The sequence below is a fragment of the Labrus bergylta genome, chromosome 18 (genome assembly GCF_963930695.1).
Source record: "Labrus bergylta chromosome 18, fLabBer1.1, whole genome shotgun sequence".
Taxonomy (NCBI): domain Eukaryota; kingdom Metazoa; phylum Chordata; class Actinopteri; order Labriformes; family Labridae; genus Labrus; species Labrus bergylta.
This window is the reverse complement of record NC_089212.1, coordinates 23,501,075-23,523,592: the sequence shown is the minus strand read 5'-3', so window position 1 is coordinate 23,523,592 and position 22,518 is coordinate 23,501,075. Positions and strand designations below refer to the sequence as shown.

The 22,518-nt window shown below is 38.1% G+C and overlaps 2 protein-coding genes across 2 annotated transcripts in view; both read left to right on the top strand.

Moving 5' to 3' along the window:
- The window catches only part of LOC109975379 (trichohyalin-like), a 201,578-nt gene that overhangs the window by 70,351 nt on the left and 108,709 nt on the right, over positions 1-22,518 (top strand). The window contains exons 10-12 of the mRNA XM_065966013.1: positions 601-714; positions 1,238-1,315; positions 1,618-1,731. Of these exons, the coding sequence (XP_065822085.1) occupies positions 601-714; positions 1,238-1,315; positions 1,618-1,731 (306 nt within the window). The remainder of the gene's footprint in view (positions 1-600; positions 715-1,237; positions 1,316-1,617; positions 1,732-22,518) is intronic.
- Positions 1-22,518, top strand: part of LOC110004667 (uncharacterized) — a 40,401-nt gene that overhangs the window by 2,797 nt on the left and 15,086 nt on the right. Inside the window, exons 3-6 of the mRNA XM_065966035.1 lie at positions 12,494-12,705; positions 18,307-18,392; positions 19,345-19,431; positions 20,115-20,228. Of these exons, the coding sequence (XP_065822107.1) occupies positions 12,565-12,705; positions 18,307-18,392; positions 19,345-19,431; positions 20,115-20,228 (428 nt within the window). The 5' untranslated portion in view covers positions 12,494-12,564. The remainder of the gene's footprint in view (positions 1-12,493; positions 12,706-18,306; positions 18,393-19,344; positions 19,432-20,114; positions 20,229-22,518) is intronic.

Here is a 22,518-nt window from a genome sequence, read left to right as displayed (position 1 = left end):
ACTGACATCGAGTGCTTTCACACGGACTTGAGTATCACATTTTTTTATTTATTTTTTAAAGATTTCGTTTGAGGACAGATAAGTGGATAGATTTGGAAATCAGGGACAGAGAGTGGGGAGTGACATGCGGGAAAGGAGCCACAGGTCGGATTCAAACCCTCTATATATTGGGCGCGCGCACTAACCACTCAACTTAGTAATCAACAAAAAAATACAACTGATGTTTAGTGAATTTTTAAAAATCTACATATTACACCTTTAAGAAATTGTCTTATTTCAAATCTCAACACGCTGCTACTTTCATCAAACACTGGATGATGATTAACAACACACACATTCTCTCTGAAGTTCTTTGTTTTGATGAAGTTATGGATTTCCTTTAAATGTTTATTTTTTTTCAAACTTGTTGTTGCTGTTGGTCCAGAAATGTTCCAAATAGTCAGGTTGATCAGGTTTAAAGTTCATGTAAGAATCAGGAGTTTATCATTCAGAGTGAACTAAATCAAGTCTGACTGGATCGATGTCTAATTTAGAAGTTTTAGTTTTTCATCTGTTGTTGTGGTTTGATATCTAACTATCTAATCTTTCTCTCTTTTTCAGCTTTCTCAGTGATGACGACCAATCATCAAGTTCATCTGATCCATCCCTCCACAGTGATTGGTCAAATGGAAAAATGATTGCTTTAAAGAAACTAGAAAAAAGTGACCCAAACAAGTAAGTGTTTTCATCAATGAATCCTGACAGTCATGTTTGTACACACACACACTGAGTCTGTTTTGCTGCATGTTTAAAAAACAAATACAATCTCATGTTGAGTCGATCATGTTTGCACTCTGAAAACTTTCATCTGTCTTTATTATTTTCACAACAGGTTTGTTTTTCTGTTTGAACACATCTGACTCAGAGTGTGAGGTTCCTGTGTAACGTTTTGATCGGATTACAGATCTGAAAAACACATTTTAAAAAAACAGACTCAGTGTGCAAAGACCTTAAAGATGAAACAACCCCCATGGTTGATGTAAAGCAAATGCCATGCTCCTGTTTAAAAGATGTTGAAGTGATGTTGAGTTTTCAAGTGAAATGTTTGACTGAAACATCAACACCTCCTCTCTACTTTGATCCTTTGTGTCATGGAATAAAGAAACAACACAGTGTTTAATGTGTTGCTCAGTGTCTGCTTTGCTCTTTATATTTCATTTGTAATAAAGAAACATCATCAGTGTGTCTCTTGTTGCAGGGATCGAGCATGCCAACGTCTGCAGAAACTGAAGGAACGACGAGAAGAACTTGTTTTGGCCGACCTCCCACCTGATTGGTGAGTAAAATGTATTTACAACATATACAGTATGTATTCTTTCAGATGAAGCTATGAACATCATTTAAATGTTTTTTTCTTCAGAAAGGTTTATTGATTTTTGTTTTCACTTATTTATAAAAATTATTGTTCCTGCTGGTTCAGAAATATCTCATATAAAAAACTCAGGTTTGATTTCCATATGAGAAGCTGGGTTAATCATTCAGAGTGAACCAGATCAAGTCTGACTGGACTAATCTTGAAGTTTTTCATCTGTTGTTGTGGTTTGATATCTAACTATCTAATCTTTCTCTCTTTTTCAGCTTTCTCAGTGATGACGACCAATCATCAAGTTCATCTGATCCATCCCTCCACAGTGATCGGTCAAAAGGACAATTAATTAATTTCAAAAAATTAGAAAAATGCGACCCAGACAGGTAAGTGTTTTCAACATTGAATCCTGACAGTCATGTTTGTACACACACACACTGAGTCTGTTTTGCTGCATGTTGAAAAAACAAATACAATCTCATGTTGAGTCGATCATGTTTGCACTCTGAAAACTTTCATCTGTCTTTATTATTTTCACAACAGGTTTGTTTTTCTAACTTTTTTTTGATAAATTTTTTTTATTGATTTTCATGTTCAGGCAACATATACATTTATATATCACATATCTGAGGAATCAACATTATGAATTTATCAAACATATCATTATTAGGAAAATCCTAATCTGCATTTCTATAATCAGTTTTATTTATAGCTGCAGATTGTCAATCCCTCCCTACTCCCTGTTTCTCGTGGCGACCAAACCCCCCCTCCCCCTCCCCCGCAAGATCTCTAACTATAAACACAAGTTCTGGAAAATATGCTACAATTCAACTAACTTAGTTAGAAAGTCACACTCCCCTGACTACATTATTTTACATATTGCATATGTGATGTAATTGCATCTGTATATGGATGCATGTATTCGCACATACATGTTCATACACTCAAAACACATTTCTCTACACATTCAAAATAAAATCCACATATGTCAACACAGGTAACAGTTTATGAATTGAGGTGTATTAAGTCTTTTGGGAAATGTAGAAAACACCAAGTATTAAAGGGCAATTCATCACATTAACATTCACTTGTTTCTCAATAATACACAGTTCTTTTACTTATTGGTAGTTAATAATGCTTCAATTATAGTTAAAATCAACGTCCAAGATGATATGGTGTTTCTATTGGCACCATGGATTTTGGCTACAGAAAGTTCCATGTTAACTACCTCAAGATAAGTATTAATCCACTGTGATATTGAGAGAACATGTGAAAGTTGCCAGCGGAGAGCCAACATCTTTCTTGCGGCAGTAAGTCCAGCTAACATTATGCGTTTTTGTGAGTATGCAAGTTGTAGGGTAGTCTTGTGTGAGTGCAAAGGTATATCACAATTTAAGATTCTAGATAAAATAAGGCAAACTTGTCTCCAAAATTTTAGGATAGGATAGGATAATACTTTATTGATCCCCAGAGGGGAAATTCGGGTGTTACAGCAGCACAGACAAGAAAGCTCAAAAATACACATTAAACAGAATAGATAAGATAAATAAAAACAACAACATTTTGCTACATGCATTCCCAAGACATGTGCATAAATGAGCCAACCTGAGTATCTGGGCAGAGATCACAATTTGATAAAGAAGACAGTTTCATAAGGTAACGTTTCCTGGGTGTAAGATAGGTTCTGTGAATGAAGTTAAGGTGTCTTAGTTGGAGGTTTGGGTTTTTGGAAGAGTCAACGATAGTTCCCCATATCTTTTTCTAACTATCATCCTCCAAAGCTACCTCCAGTTCCCTAGACCACACTTGCTGGATGTACATGGATGTACACACTTGTATGGATGCTCTCCCACACTGGAGATGCAAATGGAACAGACCCAGTTAGAAGGGAATTATTATGAAATATAGGGCTGTGTGCCACTTCTGACTTGTTTTCGATTCTCTTTCTGTTTTGCGCCATATTGATAGGACTAAGGTGGAGTTTGGCATGTTTTAGTGGTATGGCAGAGTAAACTAGATCCTTTAATCTATGAGGATGGGCTATGTATTCCTCTATAGGGTTCCATGACACCACAGCACCAGGGTTAAACCAGGATGAGATAGGCCTTAGGACAAATGACCAGGAATAGTATTTAAAATTTGGAACGGAGAGACCTCCTGATGATTTATGACGTCGCAGTGTGAATAACTTAACACAGGGTCGCTTCCCTCCCCAAATGAATTTAGTCACAAGTGACTGAATCTTGTCCTAGTATGTCCAGTAGTGGTGGTAATGGCAACATGGAGGAAAAGAAGTTTACCCGTGGTAGGATGTCCATTTTTACTATGGAGACGTGAGCCTGAAGAGAAATGGGGAATTTGACCCATCTATCTAGATCGACAGTTATGCATTTATAATTATCCCAATAGTTGTTTGTGATAATGCTATTAAGAGAAGGAGAAATGACCTCTCCCAGATATTTAAATTGTTTGACCATAGGAACTAGTGCTGGTAAGGAAGATGGGTCTAAGTAGGAATTTAATGGTAATAAAGCCGATTTGGACCAGTTTATTTTGTAGCTGGAATGGGTTCCAAATTCATTAAAGGTTTCAAGAATGTAAGGAATGGAGGTAGGTGTTTTATCTGCATATTGTAATATATCATCGACTGCTATTGTGGAAAACTATAGGGGAGATGTAAGGATGTTGTCTGATTTTCTGGGCAAGAAGTTCTAGCAACAGTGCAAATAAAAGAGGGCTTAAAGGGCAGCCTTGGCGGCATGAACGTGAAATGGGAAATCTATTAGAGATGTTGTAATTTGTAATAAATGTGGAGGTCTTCTGTGATCTTAATCCCGTGTGAATCTGCCATGTCCGTTATTTGTGAAGTAAAAATTCCACCGCAAATGACCTACCGTATGTCGCCAAACACAGAGGTCATGTGATAATATTAGTCCCGTGCAAATCAGCATCTCGTAATTTGGGGTAGTTTTTTAAATTTATTTTTTTAAGGTTGTTTGTCTGCTCCCTGACTTTTTTCTGCCTTTTTCCCGGTGGAGAATTATGGAGGCTGCATTGCCAATTCTAAATGAAAGATCTGACAGCATTTTGGGTGCAAATTCAGGAGGCTCATCTAGCTACACAGCATGGAGACCCAATCGCAGAAAGAGCAAGCTCAAATCCATCAGGAGAGAGAAATCTCCAAAGATGATAAGATGGAACATTTTTCGATCTTTTACGCATATATTACTCAGAGCCTTGTGTTATACGAGTAGTGTATGTCTGTCTGTGAATGGCTCAGTGCGAGTGAGGAAAGAGAACAAGCCGGACTCTCCGTGTCTGTTTACAACTTGCTGCACCCCAGTTAAAGTGACGGGGGTCACCTCGAAGTTTAGGGCTACAACTTTGGCTCTGAAGCAGACCAATAAGTCTCCGCCGTGTGCTCCGACCACGGTCGGAACGCCGAAGCAGGAAAGGTTAACACATGACATCATATCTGGGGGATAATATCAGTATATTCGAGTTCAAAAACAGACTTAACTTATCCCGTGTGAATGTGCCGCACGAAACACAGACGAGGTGATGTCATTTCTAAATCACATGAGGTCCCCAGGTAATACTAGTCCCGTGTGAATAGGGCTTTAATCATATATGATTCCATGCAGTTAGTTAAAATACGAGCACATAATTGAAGTTCTGAGTTCAAAATTGACAGAGGTCTGAAATTACTGCACAAAGTATTGTTGGGGTTTTGCAGAGCTAATACACAGGCAACATTTAAGTTGGGTTTTAGTATATAGTAACATTTGGTTATTAAATTAATATAAATAATTACCCTTAATTCATTATTAATATACTGTAAAACAACAATATTATTAACTAGAGTTAAAAAACAGGAGCACCACTGTGGGATCAGAGAACATGAACCAAATATCATAAAATCAGTCTCAAATGAATTAATTAATTACTAATATTATCAATAATTAACAACCTGTATTTAATAAATTGCAGACGTGAAATCTGTACATAAAGCCCTCGCAACTAGTTGTATCACAATGCAAATACACCAGTAATCACAAACAACTGATCTTAAATAAAACAGAATTTATTTGAACAAAGCAACATCAACTGCAATCAATGAAACTCAATCAAACAAATAACTATTATAAACTAAGCTACAGCAAACAAAATATCTACAAACAAACCACGGAGCACGTGTGTGTGTGTGTGTGTGTGTGTGTGTGTGTGTGCGTGTGTGTGGTCATGAGTGCCGATGTGTGTGTTTGTGTGTGAGAGAGAGAGAGGGGGGGAGAGATAGAGGGCAGATGAGAGCACCATGTGGAGCTACGTCACGTAGGTACAAAATGGTGGACAAAGACAAAAGAAGCCGTGTGGCTTAGTTTGAGCTCTCTGAGCTGAGTTCAGTAACTGTTACTTAAACACCAGAAAGCCAGTGGCCGGACTTTGATTCAACAGCAGGTACACTGGTCTTTCTGATTGTGAAAGCCGTTGATTGAAGGTAAACTAGCATAGCATTACATACATAGACAAACACAGCAGTTCATTACAATAAAACAAATGCAGCAGCTTACAACAAATAATAAACAGAATGTGATGTAATGTGATGTAAGATAAATAAAAATAAAAACAGGGGGTATATACAGTACAAAATGAATGATGAAGTTAACTGGGGGGAATTAAGAATTGAGACAGTATTTGCAGGGAATGACAAGATAAAGTGACAAGTAATTAAAGTGACTTGGTATGATAAATAGCAGCAAGTAATGTAAACATCAGAGAAGAGAGGCAGTGTTGTACCACAGTTGAAGTGATGTTGAGTTTTCAAGTGAAATGTTTGACTGAAACATCAACACCTCCTCTCTACTTTGATCCTTTGTGTCATTCATGGAATAAAGAAACAACACAGTGTTTAATGTGTTGCTCAGTGTCTGCTTTGCTCTTCATATTTCATTTGTAATAAAGAAACATCATCAGTGTGTCTCTTGTTGCAGGGATCAAACATGGCGACTTCTGCAGAAACAGAAGAAACTCATTCAAATGCAAGAAGAACTTGTTTTGGCCCGTCTCCCACCTGATTGGTGAGTAAAATGTATTTACAACATATACAGTATGTATTCTTTCAGATGAAGCTATGATCATCATTTAAATGTTTTTTCTTCAGAAAGGTAAATTGATTTTTATTTTCACTTATTTATAAAATTATTGTTCCTGCTGGTTCAGAAATATCTCACAAAAAACTCAGGTTTGATTTCCATATGAGAAGCTGGTAATAAAGAAACAACACAGTGTTTAATGTGTTGCTCAGTGTCTGCTTTGCTCTTCATATTTCATTTGTAATAAAGAAACATCATCAGTGTGTCTCTTGTTGCAGGTATGAAGCATGGCAACTTCTGCAGAAACAGAAGAAAATCAATCAAATGCAAGAAGAACGTTTTTTGGCCGACCACCAACCTGATCAGTGAGTAAAATGTATTTACATCATATACAGTATGTATTCTTTCAGATGAAGCTATGAACATCATTTAAATGTTCTTAAGGTAAAAGGATCTTTGTTGTCATGTCTCTATTGTTCATGAATGAATGTTTATTTCATGTTTTAATAATTACATTTTGTAAATCAACATTTTAAAGCCGGACCGTCTTCTCCTTCAGAGAAAATGACATGTTTCTTTATTAATGAACATTTTGGTCAACGACACAAAGTATAAATAACATGTTTCTTTTTTTTTAACACTTACTTTGATCATATTAAAAAAATTAGCTGCTTTTGATTTTAATGTTTATTTTGATGAAGAATAATCATACAATGCTTATTACTCCATGCAGGATGAAGAGGATGAAGAGGAGACTAAATCAGTGATCTAAAAGTCTGAACTTTGTGTCTGGACTTTGGGCTGACTGGTTGTTTGAAAACCATGTTGAGTATAATGATCTGTAGCTCTTTTTGTGACAGCTTGATTTGGATACTTATGGATTAAACAAATGTAAATGATAAGATTTGTTAGTGACATAAGATGATGAAGTCAACTCAGCCTTAATAACAACTGTTGTTTTCTATTATCTTACTGTCATCTGTGTACTCATTCTTTAATTTTCTCTGCTGGGATTCTTTTGATTGATTGATGTCTTTTTTTGTCAAATTTGTATTTTCTTTTTTCGTCCGGACAGAAAAAACAAACAAAACAGATCCACAAAAAGAAAAGTAAATAAGACAACAGAACATTTGAATTTCATGTTCGTAAAGAAGTGGGAAGAAGTGTGAATGTATAGACTCCCACCCCCTCTCCGTTAATCTGTAGTTAATTGTTGAACAGGCTTCCTTATTTAATCTTCATTTACGAATAAATAAATAACGAATCTGCAATACACATTTATATATATAAACCAATAAACATACAAAATATATAAATTAAATACAAATGTGTTTCTGCAAAATATAATTTCATCTATCATCCATTAAAAAAAGATAAGGACAGCACTCCAAATTTGTGTATTTAATTGCCAAACGAACGTTTCGAGCCGACGCTCTTCTTCAGCGTGTAACAGGCAATTTTTCAACCATGCACAGGTGAAATTAATTTATACTTGTCCAAGATGGACACACCTCCATCGCAGTAGAGAGTCTATCATTGTTTGTCTATCATTTATCAACCATTGACATATCTTAACATGTATTGATTTCTTTTATCTTCTATATTCATGTTCTTCTCCCTTAATTAATGATATACAGTTTGTAGTAATACATTTAAGTTAGTGTTTTTTCTCCATTACCTATTTACCCTTCACCATACCTGTCAACATATTTACATTTTTACCTTCGAAAAACTAACATAAGAAAAAAATTAACAACCGTTATAATCACCATCATAACCACGCAGCAAATTTTGTAAATTTTTTAAAACTTGTTTGTGCTTCAGCTCCACATTTAAACTGTTTAAGGTTTTACACCAACAATAGAAATGTGTGATCCAGAAGATGTTTTGCTTTATTTAGGACTGAAATGCTTCTTGACAGTTTGGCTTGTATTTGTTTCATCTGAGCTTTTCAGCTGATTCTGTGATCTATTGTTACCCCAACAAATGTGTATACATAAACTCTTTCAATGTTGACACCATCTATTTGTCACTGTATTTTTGTGTCTGCTTTATAATTACCAAATAAAATCATTTTTATGTGATTCAAATTTAATGATAATTTATTTCTATCAAACCACTTTTTTAATTGTTGCCATTTCTGTAGTAATAACCTCTAATAATTGTAGATTCTCACCTGAACAAAGAATATTGTTATCATCTGCAAATAAGACCAGCTTCAGTTTATTAGAGGCTTTACATACAGTATGTCATTAATGTATTAAATAAACAGATTAGGACCCAACACTGACCCCTGGGGGATGCCACAAGCAATGTCCAAGCACGATGATTAAAACTCCCCCAACTTCATAAATTGTTGCCTACGATACGATCCCCCCTGATGCCATATCGTTCCAGTTTATTGATCAGTATTTCATGATTTATTGTGTCAAATGCTTATTTGTAGTCCAAAAATACCCCAACTGCTTTGTGATTTCCTCTTGATTCTATTAATGCGAATGATGTTGAATGGTTTGTCTGAATCTGTATTGTACGGTGGCTGGGAAGTACAAACCAAAAGACAAATTCACTCTCTGGAAATAATTATTTACATTTTAGAAAACAAATTTAAAAGGTGTCAAACACATTTACGAGCGCTGAGAGGAATTTACAAATGCCAGAATCTTGATGGAAAGGGAATGTACCAAATGCCAGAAGCGGTCACTTAACCTGTTTTCACATATGCAGACTATTCCTGTATCACAATGTCAACTAAAGAGTGAGAACAACATACTGACCAACAGAAAACTTAATGCAGTCGTTTAATTACCTGCATGGAGATCGTATGGTGTATACACTTTATGCACCGTGCAGCAGTCACAGTATACACGTCACTCCCCCCTCCCATTGGCTCGAGGTGAATTCTCCAGAGAATATCCTGCTGCGTTCTCACATCAGCTGACTTGGATTTGCTGTAGAAAAAAATACTATGGTGTGTGGCAGGAGAAACTCCGGGTGAAGTCTGAATGAAAAATTTGGCTGTTTGCGTTCACACATGCAGCTCCTCCTGGAAATATCCTGATTTTTTTTTTAGAATTTTTCTGAAAGTGTGTAAGCCTTTTCCTGTCTCTCTTCAGCTGTCCTATCAAATAAAGGTAAATATGGCCCAATAGACTGCGTTAAACTTTGTTTTGTCCTTTGTGAAAGTGTTTTCCTTTTGTAATTTTTAATTCATAAAATGTTTTCCAAAATTTAAATTTGTCTCCAGCTTTGTAAAAGTATTTCACACTTACTTTTTCAAGTAAGCAACAGCCAAATAAGTGTGAAGTATAGCTGTATTAAGTGGCATAAATGAAGAAGGAAAAACAAACAAAAGAATGGATAGGTATAGGTAGTGCTAGTAGACTAAATTACCTCAAAACTGTACTAAAGTTCAGTATTTAATTAATGTTAATTTAGTTTATAGTTAGATTTATCAATAGCTGGATAAATACACAATACGTGAACCAAAGCGGAACAAATACATTACAAATAAACCAGAGGAAAGATATTTTTTTATGAGTATTTATTCCATAATCCTGTCCTTGTCAATTTATCTGAACTGTTCATTTAAAAGCAGCGACGTACGAAGTCCCATTGCCTGAGCGGGGGATTCCGCTTGAGGTTATTCGCCGTTTATATGCTTACAGCTTTCATCCAGAGGCGATTTTAAATCAAGACAACACTCAAAATAAACCTGAAATCAAAACGCTACTTTGAGTTTCTAAAAGTGAACCCACTGAACAAAGATTGCTTAAATCGAAGTACATGTTGACAGCGCGCCACCCCTCCAAACCGAGTTGGTCTCGCCCGAGTCTGCCCAGCATCAAACGCACATGTCGGGTGTGTTGTGCTGAGGATTGCGGTGATATTACAGCATTTAAGTGAACCGTTGCGGGCTGTCACGTTGCTGTGTGCTCTCACAATGCGATAAGCTTCTCGGCCAATGATTAAATAAATCATTAAAATCAGGGTTATAGTAGAAAACACTTTGTGTAAAGGAGCTGACACGCTAACCGGCGTGACTGCAGGCGACTGCTGTTTGACTTCACCGGACTGAAGGTTTGTACACCGTCACCACATACCTGTCATTATGAGCGTTTCTAACTACATGTGCAATACTTGTTACATCATGAATATGTCGGCGGGGAAAAGGGCTTGTTGAAAATGACTCGTCTTTTGGCTTGGTCATGTCAAAAAAAAAGAAAAGCTGAGCTAGCCACCTGGTGCTGAGCAATGCCACGTAGCTAACCGGCTAATGGGAGCAGACAGCCCCATTAGCTTTTCCACAAGTGTTTGATAACTGCATTTGAGGGATCAACACAATAAACGTGTGTTTCTGTATCTATCTCGACAATTTCGTGTGTGTGTGTGTTTGTGAGAGAGAGAAAAGGGGGGGAAGATTACTTCGTCCCACGTGGTCGCCCTTCCGATGGCGCGCACCTAACAAAAACCTAAATGTGGCCTTAATGTCTAAAAGAGACTGAGTTCGGCCCTACACGATCTGTGTCTCTGAGGCGTCTGGATAGTCGCGAGTGAATAGATCTCTGTGTGCGTGGGTGTGTGTGTGGCCTATGTGCGGAATGACGCGGTGGTGGAGTTGGTCCCCAGACGTACGTTTACACAGGAATATGTGTGTGTGTGTTCGTAGAAGGGGAAATAAAAGAGGATAAAAGAGAATAAAGGAGAAATGCGTGCCTGAAGAGGCCGGATCACAGTCCGACTCCCGCGCCACAACTCGGAGTAATTCCCTTCATTCACAGAAACAAACCAATAGCCGAATTCAAGTTAATACGGCTTACACTGGCCTTTCTGATCAGAAGAGTAATACCCGATTATAACGCTGTTACGCTAAACACATATAGGACGCAGCGGTCCCAAACGGGAACAACAAGAGTTTTAAACAGGTAAAACTCAGGACGCAGGTCCAACAAAGATAAAAATTACAGTTTCTGCTTCGATCAACAATTGTTAAAAACACTCTCTAAAGCTAATTCTGCCCAGACCTAATTAAGCCTCACTTGTGAATCGCTTTGTCCGCGATTGGTGAAAGGGAAAAAGGAGTCCGGCGATGGAGCAGATCTTCTGTCCGTCCTGGTGCAGAGGCGTTTGATGGCAGCGAGGGTCCCTTACGGCGAGAGCGGCTTCGATGTGTCCGTCGAGTGGAAAGATGTCCTTTGATGTCCTTTCGTTGCAGGATGGAATAAGACCGTTATCTTTCTGATAATCTGTTATAGTCTGACGCTCTCCGAGAAACTGAGATGCGTTCACTGGACAATCCGAGCTCGGAATTTAGAACACTGCCAGCCGCGGATTACCTGTGCGCCAAAACTTAAAACAAAGGAAGATTGTTGCAGAAAACAGGAGGTGAGCTTGTGTCTCCGAGCACTTGAAGTCAGCGTGTGGAAAGAGGAAGAACAAGGGAAGTCTTGGAGTTTTGTAGCCTGGCCTGCTGCATGGGGGCTCTACCTCAGGTCCCCTCCAATGAGAAGAGAGAGGTTCCGGTCCCCCCTTACTTCACGCGTACGTGTGAAGTACCGCAGGGGATTCTGGGATTAAGAGTCTTTGTGATCTCAGTGAATAACTCAAATGAGGCTTTTACAGAGGTGTAGGCCCAAGTCCATTGTTTGACTGTCCTAAGCCTGCGTGGCCCAACAGATCTAAGAAAGATATCTGCCGATATATCGGTTTCTGATTCTTACTTTCCCCAATATCGATATCTGTATCGGCCCTGAAAATCCTAGATTAACAGAATCTCCAAACTCCAAAATGCAAAATAAATTAAACTGGTTAATTTGATGGTAGCTGCGAGCGATGTGTTTATTGCAATTCCTCAATAACGATGAATTTGTGATTAAGTGCACAGTTTTAGTTTGAGCATAAATTTGAGTATGGAACGAGCTCATATCTTTCTTTCATAGCTTCATTAAGTGATCACAATTGAAAATACAAGACAATACAAAGGGGTTTAAACCGGGCAGAGCATTAGAACAGTGTTAAAAAAAACAATAAACTTGAATTTTCTTTTCCTCATCAGGCTTTGGGGCTTCCTGCCGTGCGACACCATGAGCTCCAGGGTGTGTAAGAGCTGCGGCAGCTCGGACATCGATGTTGACCAGGCGCGTGGAGATGCGGTCTGTATGGGCTGCGGCTCCGTGCTGGAGGACAACATCATCGTGTCTGAGGTGGAGTTTGTGGAGACGGGAGGCGGAGGGTCGTCGGCTGTCGGACAGTTTGTCTCCTCAGAAGGTGAGAGGAATGAAATGATTCACCTGTGAGAGCAAACCTGGTCATGAAGTCTTTACCAGACGTAATAGAGAGTGAGATTGTTGACAAATATAACCTGCTTTATTTAGAAGATGTTTGTCTGTTATGGTTTTGTACAATAGTTTCCTAGATATGGGAAGTAACTGAATACATTCAGTCAAGTACTGATGTAAAATTTAACTTGCTGACTTTATCCTCAGTATTAAAATGTTATACCGCTCGATACGTCTGCTCCACTATAATTCAGAGAGAAATATCATATGTTATTGTACTACATATCTGACAGCTGTAGTTACTTACAGGTAGCTAATGCTGCTCAATCTTCACTTATGGGCCTCCATACATGTGTGGTGGTGACTGTGGGTGCATCCGAATTGCCAAGTACCTACTCAATCTGTCAGCAGGCAGTAGACAGTACTTTACTATCCGTGCTGTATACTCTTAGTATCTACTGTTCAGTAGGAGCGCACAGTAGGCAGATATTTGTTCCTACTTCGTCTGATTCATTCAGTATGGAAGTGGCGTCATTTGCGTTGCCCGAGCCGGCAGCATCCACCCGTTTTTTTTTTGTTTTTTTTTGTTTAGGTTTATTCAAGAAGAGTAATGCGCATATACAGTCAGGTAAACAAAAACAATATCACAATGTAAATCAAGTAAAAGGCAGATTAAATAACTAAATAACATACAGTATATGAAGAACAAATGAAAGACAGTAATATACAGAATATAAAATAAACCAATAAAGACGCATTTAAATAGTGAAATCATTAGTGAAATAGTGACGAACAGGTGTGGTTAAGGTCGCTGAATTACTTTTTTTTTAAACCTGTGTCGCAGTTTGTTTTTCTCCATCTAAAGGTAGGCCTATCGTTTGTGAATGTTTTATACACCTTTAAAGAAAGTAATTGCAGCACTGATTTATTTAATTGTGTCCTTCTTTTTAGAAAGTGTGTCATTAACTGGGGTCCCTAATAGGTGGACCGTGTCCGGACCCGGAAGCTGTCCTATCCGGACCCAGACCTGTAACCGTGAAATTAGTGAAAATTATTAAATTTTGACGAAGCGTTTCTATTTTAACCGGCGCAGCTTTTATCGTCTTTACGGTACTGGCTGAAACTCACAAACCAATTGCATGCGTTGTAGTCATCTGACGTAATGATACTCAGCCAATCAAATCTGTGCATTCGAGTCAGGGAGAATAAACAGTAAGCTACCGCTAGTCCACTACACAGAGGAGGAGAGGAAAACAAAGAGAGACAGACAGTCGGAGAAGAGAGTCAGAGAGAGGAAATACATGGCGTGCTCTCAAAAGAGAAAGGTAGACAGTGAAAACAGAGCTTTTAATCAAGAATGGACAGACTGTTACATGTTCATTCTTGCCGCTGGCAGTTCAAAGCCAGTATGTCTCATATTTTCCGTGATGAGACCGTGGCGATTATTAAAAGCGGGAATGTGAAACGCCACTACGAGACAACACAGCTCTTTTGCGCTAACATACCCACTTAAATCCGAACTGAGGGCACAGAAAATAAGCGATCTAAGAACCCAATATGATCGATCCACCCGGATACTATCCCATTCATTCACTGCTCAACAACGTGCTAATGAATGTTCCCTGAGAGAGGCTTGGATTTTGGGTCAACATAAAAAACCCTTTACTGACGGAGGGGTTGTTAAGGAGGGCATGTGTGCGGTAGCTGAAACCTTGTTAGAGGGTAAACAAAAAGAAGAGCTTTGTGAAAAAATCAAGCAAATACCTATGTCAGCATTATCAGCCACAAAAAAAAGTGAATTGTTGACCCAGGATGTGCTAGCCCAGCTGGATGAAGCCATTCATAAGGCAACATGCTTAGGCTTATCTGTAGATGAGTCCACAGATGTGTCTGAGAATGCGCAGCTGTTAGTTTATTTGTCAGATTCTTCAACAAGGAAAAGAAAGAGTTCTGTGAAGACCTGTTAGGTGTTACGCCCCTTCAGACCAGTAGAAGAGGAGAGGACATCTACCTGGCCATAAAGGAGATGTTAACACAGAGGGGAATAGAGACAAAACAAGTGGTTTCAATAACCACAGATGGAGCCCCTGCCATGGTAGGGAGAGAGAAAGGAGCTGTGGCAAGAATGAAAGTGGACAATCCTGAGCTAATCTCTTTACCATTGTATCATTCATCAATCAGTTCTGTGCTCCACCCTGTCAGATGAGTATGCTGAGGTTATGAACACAATGATGAGAATGATTAACTTTCTCAGGGCATCCTCTTCCCATCAGCATCGCATGCTCAGGGAATTCCTCAGAGAAGTTGATGCAAATGCTGATGACCTTCTGCTGCACAACAATGTTAGATGGCTCAGCAAAGGCAGGCTGTTGAAGCGCTTTTGGTCCATCCGAAAGGAAATCGCAGCCTTTTTAGCACAGTTGAAGAGCCAGAAGGCAACACAATTTTCTCTCTTTTTAGAAGATGAGAAGAAGATGGATATGGTAGCATTTTTGGTTGACATCACTTCACACCTGAATGAACTGAATTTAAAGCTAGAGGGTAAGGAAAATACAGTTTGTGACCTGATGACAGCTGTCCGCTCCTTCCAGAGGAAACTTGAGGTGTTCAAGGAAGACCTGCAGGAAGACTGTGCACACTTCCCATCAGTGCAGGAACAGGTTCAGGGTGAGAGAGATAGATCTTCTTTTGTTGACTTTGTGGACAAGCTGATTGTAAACTTCAGCAAACGGTTTGACAGTTTCAGCCTTGGACAGCAGCTCACCCTGTTCATTCAGAACCCATTCCTCATCACAGATGTCAGGGGGTTCTCAAAGGAAGTCACACAGCACTTCAAGTGGGCAAATGCTGGGCCTCTCCAGATGGAACTGGTCGATCTCCAAGGAGATGTGGCTCTGAAAAAGAACTTTGGAGAGACTGACCCTGACACTTTCTGGCTCCAAATGGTCTCAGAGACAGCTTTCCTAGGTCTGAGGAAAGTAGCCCTGTACATCTTGACCACTTCACCAATGAGCACCTACACGTGTGTATGAGAATGGCCCTGACACCATTCAAGCCCAGATTTAAAATCCTGGCAGGCCAAGCTCGAGCTCACTTCTCTCACTGAACAAGAGAAAGTAGGGGAGTGGGATATAAGAGGAAAAGAAAGAATAAATTAGGTGTTAAAGCTGTTCACTTGTGAAGATGTTTCGAGATTGTTTATCATTTGTTATTAGTATTTTAGATTGTTTGTTAAGATGTGAAACAGAGTTAAAAAAGGACGAAAAGAAAAGGGAAACTCAAGCTGCCCTTTTTACTTCATTTTTCAAAAATGAAGCACTTTATTTTGATATGCACATTTTTCAAAAGCTCTATTTTATTTTTTACATGCAGCCCTTATTTTACTTGAAATGAGAGAGAGCATTTGTTTATTATTAGAATACTACTTATTATTTATAATCCCTGTTCAATGTGAAATCTGAATAAATATTGTTGAAATATTATTGGATTTCTTTATTTAATCAGTCAGTTGTTGACTTCATACATACGTTGATACAACTACTAGGCTACTTTAATGTGTATGACACTGAACTATAACTCAAGTTAGACATTACGATGTTCCCGGACCTATGCTTGAGAAAATGTTCTCTAACTGAACCTCTTTGAATTTTAATTGAATACCCCTGGTATAGAGTATAATGTAGAGGCCAGAGGATGTGTTTTCTTTATTTATATCTGTGTTTTTACCACCGCTGTAGTTAGAGTGATAGCCTACATCCTGTGAGGCCTGAGAGATAAGGAGGGTATAACGAACTACATTTTGGACCAAACTGAGAGATTCATCACAGTTTGTACCAGTCCATTGTAAAACTGTATTCACACAATCAAAGCTAGTGAAATAAGTGGAATCATTAACACTGTTACACTAACATCACATTAGTGTCTGCTCTGTTAAAAACACAGACTGAGCAGTAGTCACACATTCTCTGGAAGAAGCTTCTGGAGCACCAGAGTCAATAATATTCCTAAAATCTGAGCTATTTAAGAAAACACTTTGAATCAAATGTAGACTAGGCCTACTGTACCATCCAGTGTTTCTAAATCCTCAAACTAATCAGATGTAGTTTATTTTATTGTTTGTTTTTTAGACTTTTAAAGGGAAAATCAGGACGTGTGTTCTTGTTTTACATTTGAAATAAGTCTTAATATTTGTTTATCTTCTGTACTGATTCTCTGCTCAGTCGGCTGTGAGCTTCATGACTTTAATCTGCAGCATTCACTGACCCTGACAGTGCAGGCAGACTTTTATTTATTTATTTGTTCTCTGGAAGAAGCTGCTGGAGTCACAATTCCTTAATTCCTCCTGTGTAGCCTGTGTAATGTGTAAGGGGTTGGGTTAAAGGAGAACAGGTTTGTTTGGTTTAAGGTTTAAGGTCAGTGAATTACTTTCTTTATCAATCTGTGTCGCAGTTTGTTTTTCTCCATCTAAAGGTAACGTCTATGCATGTTTTATAGACCTTAAAGAAAGTAATTTATTTAATTGTGTCCTTCTGTTTGGAAAGTTTGTCAGAAAATGTATAGAGGACGTGTTTTCTTTATTTTATATCCGTGTTTTTACCACCGCTGGATTTAAAGAGATACACCCTGTGAGGCCTGAGAGATACGGATTGTAAACAAACAACATTTTTAGACGAAACAGAAATTAATCTGAGTTTGAGTGAACTCATACGGGTAAAGAATTCTTCATAAGCTTTATTTCAGTATTTAGAAGTTGGTTTAATGGTGTTTACTTTTTCATATCTTCAGAAGCTCGGGTACAAAATAAAGAAACACGTCAGCAGCTTTTACGCTATAAAACCTAAGATAACATTTGTTAGTCTACATATTGGTAACTTTTAGAAAACATTAAAGTTGATTAATATTAAAGGACAATTTGACATCATTATTTAAACCTACACTTTAGTTTGAATAACTTTATTAGGTTAGACAAAAAGGTTTATTTTGGGTTTTTCACGCCTTCATTTTAAGACAGGACAGTGGATAGAGTCAGAAATCAGAGAGAGAGAGAGAGAGAGAGAGAGAGAGAGAGAGAATGCGGTAAAAGGAGCCAGGTCAGATTCGAACCCGGGCCGCCCGCTTGGAGGTCCAAAGCCTCCGCTCATAACAATCACCAGACTACCAGCGCCTCCAGATGTATATTTTAGAAGTCTGTTTAAATAAATAACTTTTAATAAATGTAGACTAGGCCTGTTGTACCATCCAGTGTTTCTAAATCCTCAAACTAATCAGATGTAGTTTATTTTATTGTTTGTTTTTTAGACTTTTAAAGGGAAAATAATGACATGTGTTCTTGTTTTACATTTGAAATAAGTCTTAATATTTGTATATCTTCTGTACTGATTCTCTGCTCAGTCGGCTGTGAGCTTCATGACTTTAATCTGCAGCATTCATATAATTCAGTACATCTTAAAGTCCTTCTCTGAGAGCACCGACCTCCATTTGTGGAGTGGCTGAGGCACAACAGTTTCCTTCTATAATGATAAAAGTGTTTATTTGTGTGTGTCCGTTAAGGAGGAAATGGAGAATCCTAACTCTGCATTTCCTTTTTCAGCCCAGAGCCGTGCAGAGACCAGACTCTGAAGTACTCAGTATGTCTGACTTACTGAGGGACCGCAGGTTACCACTCTTGTTTACGGAGTAAGTCCACATCATGTTATTAAGATTTTTAGCATCTATATGAGTGAACAATTCTGCTGTTAGTGTTTGACCTGAAGAGAAAACAGCATACTTCAAATCAAAGTTCATCTGGTTTAATCCTGTTCTCTGTGCTGAACATATTCACAAAGTCAATAAAAACGACCTCCTTTCTAGATGATTTAAACGACTCGACATAGTCAAGAGAAAAGAGGAGGCTTCTTTTTAAAGAGGAGACATCCATTCAGAGCGAACACAATCTGCTTTATATCATATTCTGAAAGGAAAATCTGATGCATTCTTCATAGTTTCCCTGTAAGGACCAGTTGCTGCATGTGGTTTGATCACAAACAGTCAAATTTCCACAGTTTGCTTGTTCAGAGAAAAATATATGTAAATGTAAATCCACTGATAGGAAAGTACTTTTTAACTGAACTCTTCTGGTAATATGATTCCCACCCTAAGGTCTTCTTCTCAGCAGCAGAGCCAGAAAAACATTCAAAAGGGTTTTTCACTTGTGGTACATATTGTTTTTGGAATCAAGCAGTTTCTGGGTTTGATCTAATGACAGAAAGTTGTCAGATTCATCTGGTCCGTCCTTCAGGAGGGATTAGTCAAAGGAGAGAGAGAAGAATGCTACTGCCTCTGGTTTACATGTTGATAGAAAGGCAAACATTAACATTATAGCGTCATAAAGCAGACTCTGTTGCTTGTCAAAAAGGTTGAACCCCGGGTCGTCCACTTGGATGGCTTTAGCCTCCATACATGAGGCGTTACGATCTGCTAGGTCATCAGTCACCTGTTTGTTGAACATTTTATAAAATGACAAAGAACACTCATAACCTCTTTTGACTGATTCTACTGTTTTATATCATATTAAAAAATAATCTGGATTTTCTTTTGATATGAACTTTTTTCTGGTGAAGTTGCATCATAACCGTGTTTATTGTTACAGGCTCAACCCGACCTTCTCCCAACTGAAGATAGATGGCGCTGAAGCAGCAGATGATGATAATGAGTCAGGATACTCCTCTGTCAGTCAGTGAGTGAAATCACATCTTACATCTTATTCAGACTGACAGTTTTAAAAATATCAATATTTTGATGAGGCTTCACCATATCAGTTAAAACTGACATCGAGTGCTTTCACACGGACTTGAGTATCACATTTATTTATTTATTTTTTAAAGATTTCGTTTTAGGACAGATAAGCGGATAGATTTGGAAATCAGGGACAGAGAGTGGGGAGTGACATGCGGGAAAGGAGCCACAGGTCGGATTCAAACCCTCTATATATTGGGCGCGCGCACTAACCACTCAACTTAGTACTCAACAAAAAAATACAACTGATGTTTAGTGAATTTTTAAAAATCTACATATTACACCTTTAAGCAATTTTCTTATTTCAAATCTCAACACGCTGCTACTTTCATCAAACACTGGATGATGATTAACAACACACACATTCTCTCTGAAGTTCTTTGTTTTGATGAAGTTATGGATTTCCTTTAAATGTTTTTTTTCAAACTTGTTGTTGCTGTTGGTCCAGAAATGTTCCAAATAGTCAGGTTGGTCAGGTTTAAAGTTCATGTAAGAATCAGGAGTTTATCATTCAGAGTGAACTAAATCAAGTCTGACTGGATCGATGTCTAATTTAGAAGTTTTAGTTTTTCATCTGTTGTTGTGGTTTGATATCTAACTATCTAATCTTTCTCTCTTTTTCAGCTTTCTCAGTGATGACGACCAATCGACATGTCCATCTGATCCATCCCTCCACAGTGAACGGTCAAAAGAAAAAAATATTAATTTAAAAAAATTAGAAAAATGCGACCCAGACAGGTAAGTGTTTTTAACAATGAATCCTGACAGTCATGTTTGTACACACACACACTGAGTCTGTTTTGCTGCATGTTGAAAAAACTTACACAATTTCATGTCAATCTCCAGTCGATCATGTTTGGACTGTGAAAACTTTCATCTGTCTTTATTATTTTCAGAACAGGTTTGTTTTTCTAACTTTTTTTTGATCAATTTTTTTTATTGATTTTCATGTTCAGGCAACATATACATTTATATATCACATATCTGAGGAATCAACATTATGAATTTGTCAAACATATCATTAATAGGTAAAACCTAATCTGCATTTCTATAATCAGTTTTATTTATAGCTGCAGATTGTCAATCCCTCCATACTCCCTGTTTCCCGTGGCGACCAAAGCCCCCCTCCCCGTCCCCTGCAAGATCTCCAACTATATACACAAGTTCTGGAAAATATGCTACAATTCAACTAACTTAGTTAGAAAGTCGCACTCCCCTGACTACATTATTTTACATATTGCATATGTGATGTAATTACATCTGTATATGGATGCATGTATTCGCACATACATGTTCATACACTCAAAACACATTTCTCTACACATTCAAAATAAAATCCACATATGTCAACAGAGGTAACAGTTTATGAATTGAGGTGTATTAAGTCTTTTGGGAAATGTAGAAAACACCAAGTATTAAAGGGCAATTCATCACATTAACATTCACTTGTTTCTCAATAATACACAGTTCTTTTACTTATTGGTAGTTAATAATGCTTCAATTATAGTTAAAATCAACGCCCAAGATGATATGGTGTTTCTATTGGCACCATGGATTTTGGCTACAGAAAGTTCCATGTTAACTACCTCAAGATAAGTATTAATCCACTGTGATATTGAGAGAACATGTGAAAGTTGCCAGCGGAGAGCCAACATCTTTCTTGCGGCAGTAAGTCCAGCTAACATTATGCGTTTTTGTGAGTATGCAAGTTGTAGGGTAGTATTGTGTGAGTGCAAAGGTATATCACAATTTAAGATTCTAGATAAAATAAGGCAAACTTGTCTCCAAAATTTTGCTACATGCATTCCCAAAACATGTGCATAAATGAGCCAACCTGAGTATCTGAGCAGACATCACAACTTGATAAAGAAGACAGTTTCATAAGGTAACGTTTCCTGGGTGTAAGATAGGTTCTGTGAATGAAGTTAAGGTGTCTTAGTTGGAGGTTTGGGTTTTTGGAAGAGTCAACGATAGTTACCCATATCTTTTTCTAACTATCATCCTCCAAAGCTACCTCCAGTTCCCTAGACCACACTTTCTGGATGTACATGGATGTACACACTTGTATGGATGCTCTCCCACACTGGAGATGCAAATGGAACAGACCCAGTTAGAAGGGAATTATTATGAAATATAGGGCTGTGTGCCACTTCTGACTTGTTTTCGATTCTCTTTCTGTTTTGCGCCATATTGATAGGACTAAGATGGAGTTTGGCATGTTTTAGTGGTATGGCAGAGTAAACTAAATCCTTTAATCTATGAGGATGGGCTATGTATTCCTCTATAGGTTTCCATGACACCACAGCATCAGGGTTAAACCAGGATGAGATAGGCCTTAGGACAAATGACCAGGAATAGTATTTAAAATTTGGGACGGAGAGACCTCCTGATGATTTATGACATCGCAGTGTGGATAACTTAACACAGGGTCGCTTCCCTCCCCAAATGAATTTAGTCACAAGTGACTGAATCTTGTCCTAGTATGTCCAGTAGTGGTGGTAATGGCAACATGGAGGAAAAGAAGTTTACCCGTGGTAGGATGTCCATTTTTACTATGGAGACGTGAGCCTGAAGAGAAATGGGGAATTTGACCCATCTATCTAGATCGACAGTTATACATTTATAATTATTCCAATAGTTGTTTGTCATAATGCTATTAAGAGAAGGAGAAATGACCTCTCCCAGATATTTCAATTGTTTGACCATAGGAACTAGTGCTGGTAAGGAAGATGGGTCTAAGTAGGAATTTAATGGTAATAAAGCTGATTTGGACCAGTTTATTTTGTAGCTGGAATGGGTTCCAAATTCATTAAAGGTTTCAAGAATGTAAGGAATGGAGCTAGGTGTTTTATCTACATATAGTAGTATATCATCGACTGCTATTGTGGAAAACTATAGGGGAGATCTAAGGATGTTGTCTGATTTTCTGGGCAAGAGGTTCTAGCAACAGTGCAAATAAAAGAGGGCTTAAAGGGCAGCCTTGGCGGCATGAACGTGAAATGGGAAATCTATTAGAGATGTTGTAATT